General features: G+C 32.5%; 1 protein-coding gene and 1 pseudogene across 2 annotated transcripts; one reads left to right on the top strand and one right to left on the bottom strand.

Annotated features, from left to right (window-relative positions):
- Positions 1-7656: 7656 nt before the first annotated feature.
- On the top strand, positions 7657-10742 carry LOC145590974 (high mobility group B protein 9-like). Of its 2 annotated transcripts, none has more exons than XM_081647354.1 (5): positions 7657-7984; positions 8145-8223; positions 8318-8486; positions 9878-10278; positions 10354-10742. In XM_081647354.1, exons 1-5 carry the CDS (start codon positions 7851-7853, stop codon positions 10372-10374), a joined length of 804 nt encoding a protein of 267 aa, XP_081503480.1. In that variant the 5' UTR covers positions 7657-7850; the 3' UTR covers positions 10375-10742. The 2 variants fall into 2 exon arrangements, with proteins under 2 accessions (XP_081503480.1, XP_081503479.1); XM_081647353.1 differs by having other exon boundaries at positions 7661-7984; positions 10359-10742.
- A 930-nt stretch (positions 10743-11672) lies between these two features.
- On the bottom strand, positions 11673-16832 carry LOC145592258 (rhomboid-like protein 19; annotated as a pseudogene).
- Positions 16833-18214: the final 1382 nt, after the last annotated feature.

Below are 18214 nucleotides of genomic sequence, written 5' to 3'. Positions count from 1 at the left end.
TATTGCATCAAAATTGGATCTGATAGTTCCAAGTTCGCATCATTATTCTAATTAACACATGTATCGTGTGCATATAGGACAGTGATACACATACATTGAATATATGTGGACCCAAGATACATTACCAATGAGAGGCTGTCACATCAGCAAAGGCAAAAAAAAAAAAAGGAGGGAAAATAAGGGGGTAAAATTTCACCCTTATTGGCGCCTAAGGAGCTCTGTAAGCGGGAAAGATGTGGTGAAATTCTTGGCGCCTAACATCATTAAATGCAGAAATTTAATTGTTTTTTTTTCTTCTGAAATTTATATTAATTCATCAATGATATTATCACAACTATTATACAGGTTAAGATGAGCATGACGCCGGAGAAGATGAACAGGACACCGGAAAATATGAACAGGACGCCCGAGAAGATGACGGAATCTAGCGAAGATGACTACTCCGATAAAGTAATTAGAATTTTCAATTCGCGACCATATTCAGTGGTCAAACAAATTCGATTTTATGTTCAACAATCCACCATGATCGATTTTTTTTATAACATTTCTTTAATTTAATTAAATCAATCTTACTGCACTTATTTCGCTTTTCCAATTCAACAATTGACGGTGAACGTTTAATTAAATTTCAGTATATGATATCAATTTAGATAAAATATACTTTATATTGAAATAATGTCATTCATTTCTCGTATTAAGATTTCCACGAATTTTCAAACTGGATTCCGAACTTGAACGGGTAATTAATTTTCAGTCCTTGCGACTTTCATGGTTGATACATAGATATGTATATATTTAGTAACAATAACAATTGTGTAAGTAAAATCACATTTTTCCACTGATCATGTACAAATTCAAATGTGTTAGATACTAATCAATTACTAATTAAATCAGTAACAAATCCTATACCGACCTTTATTATGAAAAAAATTAACTATTTATATTAGCGTTTACTAAGTATAAGTAAAATAATTAACTATTTATATTAGCAATTTGCAGACTATACCCTGAAATCCCGAATGCAAATGGACTTGTTAGGTTATGTTATAATTACAAAAATTAAAACTAATCAAATAGTTGTTGTTACTAAATAATCATGTCAAAAATAAAATAATCTTAAACAACAACTATAATGGACATAGCTATCCTTCAATATAGAACAATACTAATAATAGTTATCCTTCGATATATAATAATGATAATTATAATAATTATTATAATATTAGAAGGTTACATAATTTGTATTTATAATTTATGGTAGACAATAAAATATTGGAGTATATTTGCATATATGTTTAAGAATTGTTGTACTAAATATTTTTTTTCTTTGATTGTTTCAAGGATTTTTTAATTCATAATATAACTTTATACCACTTTAACTTTAATTGTCAATTGAATTATATAAATAATTTTTGTTAAATTCAGTTCAGTTCAATTCAGTTCCTAATTTCTTTCTCTCATAAAATAGTTCATTTCAGTTTAGTAAAATAACATACCCTTACAAAAATTCTATTCATTGAGAGCATATGTATTTTGTATGCAACTTCCACGGCAGATCCAGAGATAGATATTTATATAGTAACAATAATAATTGTTTAAGAAAAATCATATCATTTGATTGAACGTGTAAAAAGTAAAACGTCTTTGATATAACCTTTGTATTATTCATTTCATATTTAATTGCTAATTCATTTAGTAAATGTACCTATCCCGACCTGTACTATCTACAAATTAACTACTTATATTAGCGTTTTTTAAACTTTAGTACATATGAATGAGATATATATATATATATATATACTCCGTATCATACTACAACTTATGATCTCTTAACTAGTTTTTGGCTCTGGCGATGCTCCGGTCATTGTTTGTAAATAAAAAAGTATAATTAAAAAAAGTGCAATATATTGGCTGCTTTATGAGTTTATAAAAAAAGTCACTTATATATATTGATAATATCGTGTCTTTAAATTATAACTAGATGAAGCTCGTGCAATACACGGTTTGTTTGAATTTTTAAAATAATTTTTTTTAATTAATGTGCTAAAATTAGTTATATATTTAGATAAAATTCCTAATATCAAAAGATAATATTTTATATTTAATTAATTTAAATTTAAAAATCTCATTCGCCGATTTTACTTACGTGGCATTTGAATTATTTATTTATAATTTAAATTTTAAAATCACATTTGTCAATTTTGCTTACGTGGCATTTGAATTATTTAATTATAAAATATTTTATTCAATTTTATGTGCTGGGGTCAAATACTCATATTATCCCTTTTGTTTATAACTAATTTCATGAATCACCATCTCCTGTTACTAGAAAAGAAAGTTAAATAATTTACATTTTTTTATCTAAGATGTAATCGGTTACTAAATATTGTACTAACCTTACTTAAAAAGATGGGGGGGGTGGAGTAGTAGTAGTAGTCCTAATAATAATAATAAGAAGAAGAAAAATAATAACATTGTGACCTGCCTTTGCTTTATGAGCTCATAAAAAACTTACAACTGACTTTGATCTAAGTTGATTAATAAGGGCTTAAGTTAAACACTATTTCCAAGAAAAAAAGATTATAGTACTGATAACCTCTTTACCGTCTTTCAGTATTTTATATAAGATATGTCGCATATCAATAAGGATTATTTACAAATGAAGGCATTTCAATCAAATATTTTATATGTAGAATGAAATACAAGCCAATGATTATTTTTTCAGGGGACCTTATCAAATCGTGATGCTAGTCTATTAAGGATTTGAGAAGAAATAATACATTTATTACAATTTTATACACAGTAACATAGAAAGTTCCTTTGACAAGTATACACTTTTTAATTGTTTGAAAGTGATCCGTCAACAAATTTATAGTATTTACTTCATTATTTTGATTATGTATGACATTTTTCACACTAACTGATTATTTCAATTGCTAAAAAATCATCACTGCTAAATTATCCATATTCTTTACTTGATAGGGCGGCCTTTTTTCCTCAAAACATGAATGTATTCTAAAGAAATACAATTATACATGATCAACGCCACTTTAAAATTATAAATACTTTTTTTGTAACCTTTGGTAGTTATAATTACCAAAAAAATAATTACACAAGATCACTGTAAATAAAGGTAACAACAAAAAAAAATAAAAAAATAAAATAAAAGGGAGAAACAAAGCTTTTAAATAATCACATAACTCAGAATCGATATGTTCTTACCAAATATACTTTCCTATGTTACTAAAAGTCATAGTATGAATTATTGTATCATTTTCAGATTTTTGCGTACCAAATATAGTTTCCCGAGTTACTAAAAAAATATCTAATAACATTGTTCGAATATTTTGGGGGTTTTCCGCCGTTGTCGTCGACGACCTGGCCTAAGCCCATTTTCAACCATTGCTGTTGTCGGCCTTCAAATCTCTTAATTATCTATATGCATTCGCGCGGTTACTTGTGTGCCTTTAACAATTATAGTATTCCAACAAAAAATCCAAATCCATTTGAAATCGATAGGAAGAGAAGACTCATTTCACTACTTCAATTGAAAATAGGTATATTATGCAAATATACCAATTTACGAATTGGATACGATTAATGGAGGAAGAATAAGTCAATTACACAATATACTCTGCAAATAATATATACACATTTACATAATTAACTGGAATAAATCCAATTTGAAAACCCCTAAATCGAAAATTCCGAAACCTAATTAACTCAAATTTTCTCAATATTCACAGGTAAACAACGAAATTTTTGTTCAATTAAACCGAATAATCTTTGCGGTGGATGTAAATTTAAGCAATTCACCATATACTGAAGCAACTTCAAGGTTTTTTTGTTCATCTTCCATCGATATCCATCGTCGCCCATTTCGTCCTTTCTCCTCTTCGCTGTTCGTATTGCAGAAATGATTTTTTTAAAAATAATATTAAATTAATTGCATGGGAAATGACAATTAATTTGAATTTCAAACATATGAATTTTCATTCAAATTTGAATGAAAATTGAAAATAAGTGGATGTTGGGCCCCATCCAAAGAACCAATGAAATGTTGCCATGATTGAATGTATGTGAGAGTCACATACATTCAATGTATGTGTAGCTTTTTCGTGTGCATATAGGGCTATTTACTGTTCGCCTGTTCATGAATTTAGGCATACATATCCATATGCCTAATCTTCATTTATTAAATGTGTCATATTTAGTTATTTACTGTTCGAAAATGTTCGGGTTGGGGAGCTTCAAAGCTAACACATGAAGGTAAATTGTTCCTATTTCTTTTCCTTCAATGTTTATATAAAATGATGTGAGCAATGGGTCTCTATTTTTACTTTTTAGGTAGGCGAGAGAAAGTTGTTTAGAAACATTGGTACTGATATTATTATTATATAGTTTTACGTGGACTATGTGATGGGGTAAGGAATGATAAAGAAATTTTTTTTCACTATAATATAATGAGTAAAGTAAAAGTAAAATAATTAAAAAATAAAGAACATATCAAAACATAAAGTTGGAAGATAAAAAATACAGAGAAATTACTCATATATCATTTGAAAAATCTCTAAGGAGATAGGACTATAGGAGTACTCTTTTGTTTCAAATTGAATTTTTACACTTCACCTTTTCATTCATGTGTTAACTTTGAATATTATCATCTCTAAGACGTACTATAACTATGTATATGTCAAATTTATTAATAAAGTAGTTGATATTTTAAAAATGCATATGTTTGAGATGAATACAACAAGATCTTTTAGAACGGTATTTTACCTTATCATTAAATCACACATGATGGTCAAACTAGAGTTTATGAATAATGTTGCCAAAATCCAACGTGTAACCATTATTTTGATATAGAGGGAGTATCGGAGTACACACTTAAATTTATTTTTACAAAACAGGACTAATTATTACACATAACAAACCATGCTTTTCCCTCCATTTATAATGTCCTAATTTTTTTGGCAACTCTTTTAGAGTTTAAAGTTCTCCAGTACTCCGGTACCAGAGATATGCCATACCAAATTATACGATTAATATCATTCAAATTAAACTTGAATTGTACTTGAACGACTTGGTTTTAACCGTAATCAAAATTAATACTCTGTATTTTACATGATTCAGACCACAAATTTATGTGATTACAATTGATTTATCATAGTTGCTGATCTATAGTTGAACATAATAGCACGCGACTTGCATCAAACCCAATTTAAAGGAGTGTTTGCCACCTCCAAGTATGAAATCAAAACATAACTATCAGTTGGTACAAAAAAGCTCAAATATAAGCATTACCTTTACACTAACAAACCATTTTCTCCCCTTAAAAACAGAAAAGAGAAAGATACACAAACAAACACAAATATTATTTCGTTCTGTAACTAATTAGTAAACTTAGAGCATGTGATGTTATTATACTACTCTTTAAGTTTGGAGTTATCAATGGGACTCTTCCTCTTTGAGTTTGCTCACAATAAAATTCCATCTATAAATATCTCAAGGATCTTCTTTCGGATTCATCAAATCATTTGTGTAACACGTATAAATTAAACTAGCTAGCACGGTGTAAACGTTGTTGCAACCTTAGTTGCCCTACACAAAATAAATTTCGCCAAATTAAATATCTACAACCGATCAATTTATGATGGCTAGCTCAACCATGCTGACTAAAAAGGCGGTATGCCTAATCTTCATAACCATGATGGTGGTTGCACCTCATGCCGCGCAAGCCTTTTCATGTGGATAGGTGGTAACAATGCTCATGCCATGCCTCAATTACTTGAAAAAAGGTGGATCCATCCCGGCTAATTGCTGTGGAGGGGTTAAGAACTTGGCTAACTTGGCTAAGACTAGGCCTGATCGCCAAGCAGCTTGTAAGTGCATCAAACCCGCTGCTAAGTCCTATGGGATCAACTATGACCTTGCTAACAAGCTCCCTAAGGCGTGTGGTGTCAACTACAAGATCAACATCAGTCCCAATATTGATTGCAATAAGTATGTATTACTATTCTACTCTTAATAGCTAGTCTAGAAAATATAATTCACTCAATATATTACTTGGATTTTGAGTTTATGGTCAAAAAACTTAAAACAAACATAATTGGTACAGTATGATAGAGTATATAACATATTCTTAGACATCAACCATTAGGTCAAACTTTTATGGTTTACATGGTCCTATAACAATAATATTTAGTCTTTAATAATTATTTAATTGATATTTTGTAAAAATACATAATTGTGTCAATGATTTGCAGGGTGACGTTGTTCTGAAGCTGAAGGTGACTAGCATGCAAGACCTAGTAAGATCATTTCGTGGAATAAAGAGTCAAGCTTTAATATATGGAATATCTAGAATAAAATTGAATCTTTCTTAAATTTTATGTATATCTATCTTTGAAATTACTGGAAAATCATGAAGAGAACCAATGAGTATCATTTATTATTTGGAAGCCTATACTTTTCCAATGTAATACATAAATAAAATTGTGATATATGTTGTTGCATACGATCCTATGTGCTAGAATATCTAGTCTATGCTATTGAATATGTATAAGGCCAGGTATAGATAGATATGCATAGAATTGTTGAGAAGACACAATTAAGACACAATTTCAACGGTAGAATTAGGTACAAGCTAGGCTGCGCAAGCCTATGTGTTGTGTCAATGATTCCGTGCTTAATGGGTTGAACCTAGAATGCACCAAAAAAGTCATACGATATCTACAATAAATGTTCAACAATAACAAATATATAAGATATTGAATCAAATAAAATTTTCCTTCGTAAAAACTATGATCGTCGAGAGATCTTGCACTGTGGAACATCTCCCGCTTATATCACTGGAAAATACAGCCTTGTTGGAGAGACAATTTAACTATCCTTTGTAGCCGTGAGAATGTTTTCCTTCTCATTCGTCTATCTGTATTCGAAAATTTAATAACTTTTTCACCAACGAAATAATTTCACGACAATCCATTAGATCTAATATAATGAATTCAAAACTAAGAAATTTCTCCCCTGAAAAGAGGAGATAAACCTTGTCTTTCGAAGGAGGTCGAAAAAAACTTGTCTTTCGAATGAGATCGAAAACCCTTTCCTTTCAGGGGAAAATTTCCAAGGAGGAAGCATTATTATAAACCTAAAATAACTTTAAAGAAACAAGGATTAGGGTTTTTCATCGGTTTTTAACCGATGAAAGCCCCTTCAAAATTCAACAATGGAGGATAGGGTTTTGGAGATACGAAGGAGGAGAGAGGGAGATACAAATATATATTTTGTTTTCAAAAGAAAACATAATGTATGATTTGACTTGGAGTAAGACATTTAAGGTTACATGTTTAAATTTTTTATGAAGAACTCTTTAGTAAGTTGAAGACATAATATGAAAAACAAATTGGAAAAAGTGACCCATGATAAGTAGACTTCTTTTAATTTTTTTTTTTTGGATACATACAGTAGATAAATATTATCCAATGACTTGTGTGTGTATACTGTTTAGTGTCACGGGCCGGCTTGACCCAAGGATATCTTGAGCTATCATTGGATTGCAGTCGGATTGATAGTTTTTGATAACTCTGCTCTTAAAGAGGAAGAAGTGCCAAATTTTTGCAATTGTAAAACGTTGACACCAACTATATCCATTTATATTTATGACTACTTATTTTTTTAAATCATATTTGGGGTCAGAAAATTTCCTCATTGTCTTAATCACTATCTTATCTAGAAACCAAGTAACCACCTTGTTCATTTACACTACTTCGTACGCTCAAAAGTCCAACTATTACCATAAATTAAAAAATTCAATAATCATTTTCCGGCACCTTTTCCGGTGAAAACCAATGATACAAGGGTCCGTAAAAGAGAATTACAACTACCCTTCTCCAATTGCTACTCATAAAGAAGTTATCAGCCAACCTCAGCTCTTCTTTGATACACTCAAAAGTCTCCATTCTATGTTGGGCACCAAATTCACGTACGCCATATAAAATATCTATAATGCATCATATTATCGATCGTAGAATCTAATTTACGTAACTCTAAATTTTTATTTTACTTTTACTTGTTTAATAATTGATTTATCACGAAAATTATAAGGTTATAATATTTTTTTTTATTGTGTTATCTACCAAAAGGGTACCAGTAATTGGAAGAAGGGAGCTAGATTTGCATGTGTTATATGTTGAAGTTACTAAGAGAGGTGGCTATAATAAGGTTGATGATACATGTTTAACCCCACTTTTTTTCTTTTACTTTTTTCTTTTACTAATTAAAATTTAATGTTCTACAGAATTTTGTGTAATTATAGGTTGTTTCAGAGAAGAAATGGAGGGAAATAAGTTCAGTTTTCAAGTTTTCTGCCACTGCCACAAGTGCTTCATCTGTGCTAAAAAAGCATTACCTTAGACTTCTTTACCAGTATGAGCAACTTTACTTCTTTAATGTACAAAGCCCTGTATTCTCAACTCCTCCACCAGGTACCACGCCTATTTGTTTCAACTTAGCTTTGTATACACCTTGAACTGTTTACTCTTATTGTTCGGAATTTATAGTCCCATATATTGTTTTAGGAAATCTTCAAAAGGCCAGGTGCTTCCTTAAACAATAATAGCTTATGATAAACTTTATTCCAATAAGAAGTATGTCACAACTTTAAGTAATAAGGAATTAGTTTTGAAATAGGATAGTACACCAGGGTGCACTATGTGCATAGTGCGCCCGATAAATAAAAAAAGGCGGAAATAACATAATTTGATTGAACAAAGAACATACCGCGTTTGACAAAGAACATACTTATGTTTGACAAAGAACATACCTATATATGTTTGATGATGTGTTCTTTTATACTTATGTTTTTTAACATGTATTGATTAAACATATTTTTTGAGTTTTAATAATACAAAGTATGTTATTTGAATTTGGCTTATATGTTCTATGAATTTGGCTCGTATGTTCCTTGAGATAATGAGTTACGCACGCATTGTATTTTTTTTTAATTATCATATATATTTAAATTATTTTTATTATTGTATGTTATTTGAGTTTGATCAGTGTGTTATTTAGATATCAACTATATGTTCTTTACATTATAACTTTGTTCTTTTAACATATGTGATTTTGAATTTTAAAATTTAAAATTTAATTTGAAATGAAATCTTGAAATAATTTTTGAGAGTGAAAACTAAAATTATTATGGAAAGTTGAATTTTTAGAGAGAGAAAAAACTATTTTTTGGGAAATGATATCTTTGGTAAAAAAAAATTTCTATTAATGTGTAATGTCTTTATGTTCTTTGGTAATGCATGTTCTTTGTCAAACACAAACATGTTCTTTGTCAAACACTTATATGTTCTTTTTCAAATACTTATAGGTTCTTTCCGCCTCTTTTTATTAACTAGGTGCACCATGTGCATGGTGCACTTTAGTGCACAGATTAGGCATTTAGGAATTAGAGTAACTCGTTTGTCACAAAATGGTATTCTTATAAAATCACGTCATATCCTTATAATAATTAAAGGTTAAAATAAACTGACCATTGTATGAGGACAAAGAGAGCAATTATTGGATTAGCTGGTAAAATTTGATTCCTACCTCTGCAGGTCCGTGCCCATTTGGTCCTATTACTAGTGATGATCATGAGAAAATTACACCCAAAAGTTCACTTGATAGAGATATTTATTCATTGTCACTATTTCCTTAGTACATGCTGTGAAAATTAACTTTGTACAACTAAACCGAGTTTAGGTAAGTAAGGGTCAATAAAAATCAAGGTAAAAAGAATGAAGTACTCGTATATATCTACAGAATACTGTCATTCTCCTATTGTCCTGCTGGCTGCTAGTAGTAAAAAGTTTCTTGTATTTTCCAGATTCTAGTCCCTTGAGCATTCCAGCAGTAGGAACAATTCATGGGAAATTCGACTGCGGGTATTTAGTCTCTGTCAGACTAGGACAGGAACTGCTGAGTGGAGTGATTTACCATCCTGTAGACAAGCAATGCGCTTCCTCCTCTCCAGCTGATGATCTTAACATGGAAATCATCCCTTACGATCCCAGTAAGCAACCTTGCCAGGTACCAGGAAAAAGAAGGCGTAAGAGGAAACGATGGGGTGGAGATCCCAGCCACCCAAAACCCAACAGAAGTGGCTACAATTTCTTCTTTTCAGAGAAGCATTCAGTCCTAAAATCCCTTTATCCTAATAGTCTAGAGAGGGAGTTTACTAAAATGATAGGAGAATTATGGAATAATCTCAACTCTGAAGAGAGAAAGGTGAGTCGAATTTTCAAGTGTATAAGTCAAGAAGATTGTGATTTATTTAAAAATTGCTTTGATATTTGTTTTTAGTGCAGGTGTATCAGAATATAGGGGAAAGGGATAAGGAAAGATATAAAAGAGAACTCCAGGAATACAACGCCAAGTTAGCTGCAATGAAAGGCAAAACGAACAAGTCATAATCTACTGACTGACGTACTGGAAGAAATTGCTATATTAATTGCAGAACACAATGCTTCTTAGAGCTAGTGTACCTAATCCTAATGCTTAAATACGGAGTATATAAACTGGCTGATAATGCAAATTACCTTTCATGTTATTGAAGAAGCACTAAGTAGATTGAACAAGGTTAGGAGTCTATATTTACCTCATATGTCAACTAGTTTAGTTGAATAGAATTTTGGGGTGATGTCCGATACCCAGAAGTAAATCATATTTCAATTACTGCCTTGGTTGCTATATGAACCCAAAATCTGTGGGATAGGACAGAAGCAAGTCAAGCAATTCGAAACACTATGGAACCAACTTGAAAGATAATGTTGCTAGGTGACCAACTAGAAAAATTATGTAGATCTTCATGCTAGGTAATGCCGACCAATTACATCAACATTATTCATCACATGTTCAAGCAGATGTAATTTGACATTAAGCTGTTTAGTAGAGATTTTAAATTGCGAGCTGTTATGGTAAGGCATAAGGACACAAGCCACGCATGATAGCTTTTGTCCACACAATGGCCAGCTCGAGAATGATGAATAAAAAAATGAGACAAAAGATGACTTCTAATTTTCCATACATCAAAGATGCCATTCCATTGAGTTTTGCCTCAGAAAACCAGGAGGATGATAAGACTAAGTCGGAGCTTACAGATACCGTGATGCTAGTACCATAATAAATATGAAAACATGAGAAAGCTACTGCAGTTAGCCTGATAGGGTCCAAAAAAAGGAGGGGGCTAGATGCAGGCCTTTCCAGAAAGACAAGGCTATGATAATTCAGCCAATGAGGCAGGCGGGGTTCTCATGGGCTACTGATTTAGAGAAAAATTTTAACCAATTATACATGCACTTTTTAGTACTCCAGTAGTTTAAGTCAGACTTCATTTAGTAGCGATTCCTATCAAAGATAAGCTTAAATTTGAAGCCAGTTCATGCTTTTAGGAATTTTATCCACAAGGCTAGCAATATGAAGTTCTCAACGACTTGATATGAACAAGTAATCAATTTAAAAATTATACCCAGGGGGCCAGGAAACCAAAGAGTTCATTTAGTTTATCGTTCAAAGGTCTAACAATATCAAAACTTTCACTTCCCTAACTAAATTAAGGAATCCACCTCCATAAAAATTACCACAATCATTCAGCTGCTTGTTGAAAATGGAGCAGTTCAGATTCAAATTTCCTCAGAGGCATCAATATGGGATCCACCTGCACTTGTTGCAACAGGCAACTTTTCCGTTGCTAACCTTTCTTCCAGTGCTCGAGCACCTCTTTTCCTGATATATTAATACAAATGATGACTATGAGTCTATGACAGTTTATCCAGTGGAAAAGGAAAAAAACATACAACATAAACGCAAGCCAAAACAAAACAGTAAGGAAAAAACAAAAAACAGGCCAGGTATACTGCACTGCTGCACAGAAATGCTTTAGAAAGGAAAAAAGTGCTGATTTTGGATTCATGGAGATCAAAATCGGACAACACAGATGCCTTCTAGTTATAGTGTGAGCTAAGAAACATCTCAAAGTGCTTGACTCAGCAAAGTGCTGATAAAAAAGTTGTAGAATCATATATCCATATATGGCATGATTTAAGGTTTTCTTTAAAATTGCAGCTGCTTATTTTGGGCTTTGAGCAAAAGCAGCTCATACAGCCACACTCACAGGTTGAATCATCATTGATTTGAGAAGTACAGAATTAATCAAATGAATCTCAGTTTGCATCTTTGATCAGACTAAAGGTTGAGCTATTCTTCTTTCAAATTTAGCCAAGTAACCATCTTGACTTCAATCCGTCTTTATCTTCTTTTAACCCTCATCTTGAGTTATTGACTATGTTGCTCCAACTCTTCATTTCACCTCAAGTACCCACGTTAGACCCTCAAGGCCTCGACACTCAGTCATGAATACGACACTTCGACCACTTTATTTTTGTTCAAAATCATAGATAATTTTCACAAATAAACCAAGTCGGACACCTGGACACATACCCGTGTCGAACATGGGTATCCAAGTCCAAGTACTATAGGTCATTAATTTTGGAAGTCTAGAAACATATCTCCCACAATTACTTGATCTTGTTTTAATGTCATAATATCATTTTTAAATGTAAAGACACAAGTAACGATACTTCTTCCTTTGTCTCTCAAAGTTTCTCACACCCTCTTTAATATGGACATCCAAAATTATACTTCGTATCTCTTTTGGTTTTTGGGTTTAAAAAACCAATTTGACTACCAAATACTTACCTCCGTTTTTTCAGTTGACACGTCTTCCTTTTTAGGAAATTTATTTTTATTTGACACATTTCCTTTTTGGGTAAGTTTTATACCTTTCATTTACTAGTGTACCCCACTTGCTTTATCATTTTCTCTCCACTCCTTAATATGTGTGCCTAAATTAAACATGTCAACTAAATAGAATCAAAGGAAACATATTATTGTGAGCATTCTACTATTTAAAATGATCAATCCCTCATAGGTACAATTTAATGTTATATGAAAGTACATGATTGCAATAGATGCTGGGGGAGTGGAATGAATGGCTTGAGGTATGAAGAGAGAGAGAGAGCGGAGAAAAAAAAAATGGGACAAATGGATTTTTATGTGCCAAAAAGCTGCACATCTTATTGGGGACTTATTGGGCATATTTTGATAACCGTTAAAAAGATGCAATCAGGTATCACTGTGCATGATTTGGTACAATAAGCCTTGCAAATAAATGTGGCACGGTGATGAAAGTAGACTCTTCAGAAAACAATGTAAAATTATGCAGCATAGCTCCTTTTACACTCTGTAGTCTGGTGCTTACGTATCTATAGTACAAACTAAAACCGGAGGATGCATATAGTACCAATCTATCTCCCTAGCAACATCAACTTTACATTTAATGCTGGGGCAATATAAATCATAGATAAGACACAAATCTTAGCACAATTTAAATCATTAAGAGGCTTTAACTATCATGAAAATCACAAAGGTCAAACACAATGATAGAGGGAAATAGCATGGACAATTGCTTGTGAAAGAAAAAAGAACACATCACCTTCGTCTTGATGCCTCAAAGGTATCAGAACCAGGAAGTGGAAATCCTCCCATTTCATAATCCTTGCCATCATTAGAAATATCAGATCTTCCGCAGAACATCCGATTGATAACAGGTCTGCATGTTGGCAACAACTAAAGAGGATCAAATGAAGATATAATTAGTGAAACTCACTTTCCGAGACCTAAATAGGTGAAGATGATGTTACCTTATAAATTCTGGGAAGAAAGTGGCAAATGCAAACTCATCACTTGGGTCACCCTTGAAATTAGTCTCTGATCTTCTCTGCAAGTATCTCAGGTAGATACAGCTCATATATGTACCAAAGATGGGAAGGTAAGCTGCCGAATCTGCCAAGAAAAAGCTTAAAATGATTGACAGGAGAATCATGATAGATGTAGCCACTGCATTGTGATGTAATCAGAATTTTATATTTCAGTATATATTTTGCATATTTAGGTGTTTGTAAATTTTGTACATGTTGGGCCTAAATTTTATAAGCACATTATTTTAGTGGAGTATTGTGCATATTCTAGAGGCTTTCGCAATCTCTAGAATAATATCCTACTTGAATGTTCTAGAGCATTATTTACATTGGAAGCTATTAGCTAGAATATAATATATGATTCGTGAATTTTCTAGAACATTATGGATACAAGAATGATGGAGGAATTTCTAGAATATTTCGGCCATTTCTTCCAAGCTCCATCTACACCTATAAATATAGGTCATGGGCATTCAATCACGAAAACAATACAACACAAGAAGCCATACCATACACAAGCCTTCCTACACACTACACCTTCTTGTACTATTTACCTTCTTTACTAATCCACTATTTCTACTTTGTAATACTCCTTAGAGAGTAATATAGAGAGAGAGTCATATTGTAATATAAACCCTTAAAGGGATACTTGTACTCTCCTATTTTCAAATAGTGGAATAAAAGTGCTTGTCATTACATAAAAATCGTGTGTTCATTTATATTAATTATCTTGCCAATTATCAATTCAATTTATACATATCAATCAAACACATCTTCACTTTCGCTGTGCACTCACCAACCCTAACAGTATATCTTTTTAAGGATAGTGTTGTTGGGAGGTAAAAATTACCTTAGCCTTTATGCCAATTACAGAAAGCTCCTGATCTGGGACGATTTGTTTGATACCAACCAAAAATCCTGCAAGCACTCCATGGAAAACAAAGATTAGCATATAGCTGCTGAAGATGAAAAGGTTATGCATCAGTAAATGAATTGGAAAGAGCTTAATGCAGTGTAGGGATTAACAAGAAACTGATTTTGTACATCCAGAGCTTAATGCAGTGGGTACAAAAATCATACAAGATACAAACATGTGCGCTAAAAGATATATGATAGCTCAAGAGTCGCAAAAGTGGATAAGGATTACAAGACAGAGATGACAAAGTGGAGAGATAGCTGAAAGAAGAGAACTAAGGCAGAAAAGCGAGTTAGAGAGTAAAGGAGGAGAATTGATCAACAAAGAAAATAGCATGTTAGGCTTTGCTAGGGAACCAAATGACGCAGGAAACCAAAGATGCTAGGGAGCACCATCACACAGGAAATCCTTGCTACTTTGATTGCCTCATGTTGACTATCAAAGTCAGAATTTAAGTTACATTATGTCTTAAAGTAGCTAGTGCGGCTTTCTATTTTAGTTTCAGTTACATAAATTCAAGGGATTCAAGTGGTGCTTAGAAAGATGCCAACTTCTAACATGGATAATTTCAATGAAAGATACTATTCTTCATTAATAGAAGTACAAGCATAGTGATGAGGTAGAGGGTATCCTCAGGGTAACTTGACCACACTATTGAAAATCAAACAATGGTTGAGAGAGTTTTTAATGAGACAAACAAAATGAACATGTAACACACAACTACCAAACTTAAAATGATAAATTGCTCCCATTTAGTTCAAAAATACCCAATCTACTCCATATCAATAGTCCCTTGTTCCCGTTAAAAAAAAAAAAAAGTCTCTTGTTAGTTCATTTTGTCCAAACTCATGTACTACATAATCTTTCTACATGCTCAGAATAGGTTTTTAAATAACACGTGGCACTTAATTATTGCTCCTCTTTTTTTTTTTTTCCTTTGATTTATGTACAGTCAACTTGGAACAGTTGATAATGAGATAGAGGACACATTGGATTTTAGATACATATAATCTGCCAAAGGTCAAAACCTAATAAACACATAAAATATGCTATTACATGATAAGCACAAAAACCAAGAACAAAGCAAAAAAAAGTCACAGTGATATGACAATATCAAAGCACTTACAGGTAACTTCCAGCCTAGTTGCATAGTACAAAGCTATTGCTGTAATGAAGACACAAATGTAAGTAAGAACGTTGACAATGAATATAAACTTCATGAATTCCTTAGAACCCTAGATCGGCTCAAGCAGCATGCCCATGAAAAGCAGAGCTAATACACTAATCGCCACGTGGAGATTTTAAAATTTAAAATTTAAATAAAAAAAGAAATATTTGCATAAGAAGAGTCATCCAGGATAGATGGAAATAACTATTATAGCCAAGAAGAAAAAAACAGCGCAATTAGTAACCAGCTGTTCAATTAAAGCATCTCGCATGATTTGTTCCTTGTAACCCAAATAGATAGCAATTCGAGTAATGAACCCTCCTATCATGATATTGCCTCCTTGAGTGCGTTTCGATATGCTTTTCATGTGTCGAACAAGGAAAGCACCCGCATCAACCGGTAGAGCATTTAGCATTTGATGAAGCACAAATAACTCATCTTTTCGCACCTTAAATCGGTTCTCACGGCCAAAAATAGTGCTACTAAACACCTTAAGCACATAATGCAACGCAGGGTGACGAGTGGAGGTAAGGCAACTGTTACCTGATGAGAACCGTTCTTCAACATTAATTTGTCGCCAAAGGATGTCAATGTCCCGTTTTGAAATAGGCACTCTTGGTCCACCCGTTGGCAAGCCAAGGGCTTCGTTAAATTCTTATACAGTCCAAGTGTAATCAGCATTGAACAACCGAAAACTAATGGAAGAGCCACCACTAGACGGGCCGGGAAACATTTGAACCTCGAAAGAAGTTAAAAATTCCAATGTTGCTCTTGTAGAGGTTGGGCATTTGTGCGTTAGAAACTCACGTAACCCAACATTATCGAAGAGCCATAGAACATCTTCCTCAACATGTAAAGTCTTCAATGCATCAATGTCACAATAACGCGTGGCAAGGACACCACACTCGAACAATTCCTCATACTTGGCCTTGGTCACCATTAAAGTCAATGTCAAAATAATTAATGACAATTTTTTTTCATTACCTTTAGTGGTTGACAAAATCGCCTTTTTGCTACTAGAAGTAGAAGTCTTGCGCTTAGTGGATGTGCTTTTCTTTGTCCGTAGCGTCTTAGAAGAACAACGAGCCACTGTATTTTGTCGATCACCTTGTTTGCGTGCCATGAGAAATTGAATATAATAATCCTAAAACTCAAATTCGCGCCACAAATATTCTTGAGTGAATAAAAAGCTGAGATCACTATCAACAACAATCCCACACTTGAGTTGAAACAAGCCAAAAGTATCAAATGTCACCTAATAATCGAGATTCCAACCCCTAGAATCATACTTCTCAATTCTCAGAAATTGTTGTCAATAAATATGGCAGCAATCAATTCACATCAATGCCCAAAATCAAAGAATAATTTCATCAATAATCTATAGAACAAACCAGATCAATCAATTACGAATCAATCAATTAAGGACATCGCTGAAATTGTAGAGGGGAGCCTTCGAAAATTTTACCTCGATCAATTCGTTCAAGAATTCCAGTAATTCGCCCTATTTCCAATTGATAACAACAAAAATGTTGAACCTTATGAGTTTTGATGATGATGATGAATATAAACTATAAACTAGCAAACTTCAATTAATAAGATTTCTCTAAGTGTTGAAATTAGAACAGGTGAATTTGACTTTGAAAATGGAAGAGTTACCTAACTATGAAGACTCGAAGAGATTTCAAGGAAAGTTAAAGAAGATAGAAGAACAGTTCCAACAAGGAACTAACTAAGTTCCCCATTAGGAACATGAAGACAACAAGTTGAGGAGCCCAACTTGACCTGCGTTGAAGACAACAAGTTTTATAAGAACTTGGCCTGCGAAGTTCTAGTTGAGAATTGGAAGTCAAGTGACAGCAGGAACTTAGTCCTAAACTGCGTGAAGCCCAAGTATCTTGGAATGCAATAATTGACGGAGCAATTTAGTTTTGTTAAGTTTTTATTCTTTAGAATTGCTGTAAATATGTTTGGCAAGTATACACATGAGATTTATTAGAAATGTGACAAAAAGCTTGGCAAGCTTAAATTAGGAAAGATTTAAAGAAGATAAGTTTTAGGAAAAGATTTATTAAAAAGATTTTATTTCATAAAATCCAGATTTTCTAAAAGATATTATTCTTTTCATAATTTATCTTTGATAAGTTTTTCTAAAAAGATTCTCTTCTAAAAAGATTTACATGAAACCGTATTTTGTGATTTTGGTAAAATAACATAATTATCTTTTGAAAACCCTAGTTTCTATATGATCTAGCATTATATAAATTGTAGTAAACACATTTCATGTTTTCAGTGAGTTTATAAGTAAAGAATTCGAAGAGTGCT

Source organism: Chenopodium album, chromosome 18, assembly GCF_948465745.1.
Source record: "Chenopodium album chromosome 18, dcCheAlbu1.1, whole genome shotgun sequence".
In the NCBI taxonomy this organism is placed as follows: domain Eukaryota; kingdom Viridiplantae; phylum Streptophyta; class Magnoliopsida; order Caryophyllales; family Amaranthaceae; genus Chenopodium; species Chenopodium album.
Note: the sequence above shows the minus strand (reverse complement) of the source record. Positions and strands in the feature narration are given on the sequence as shown.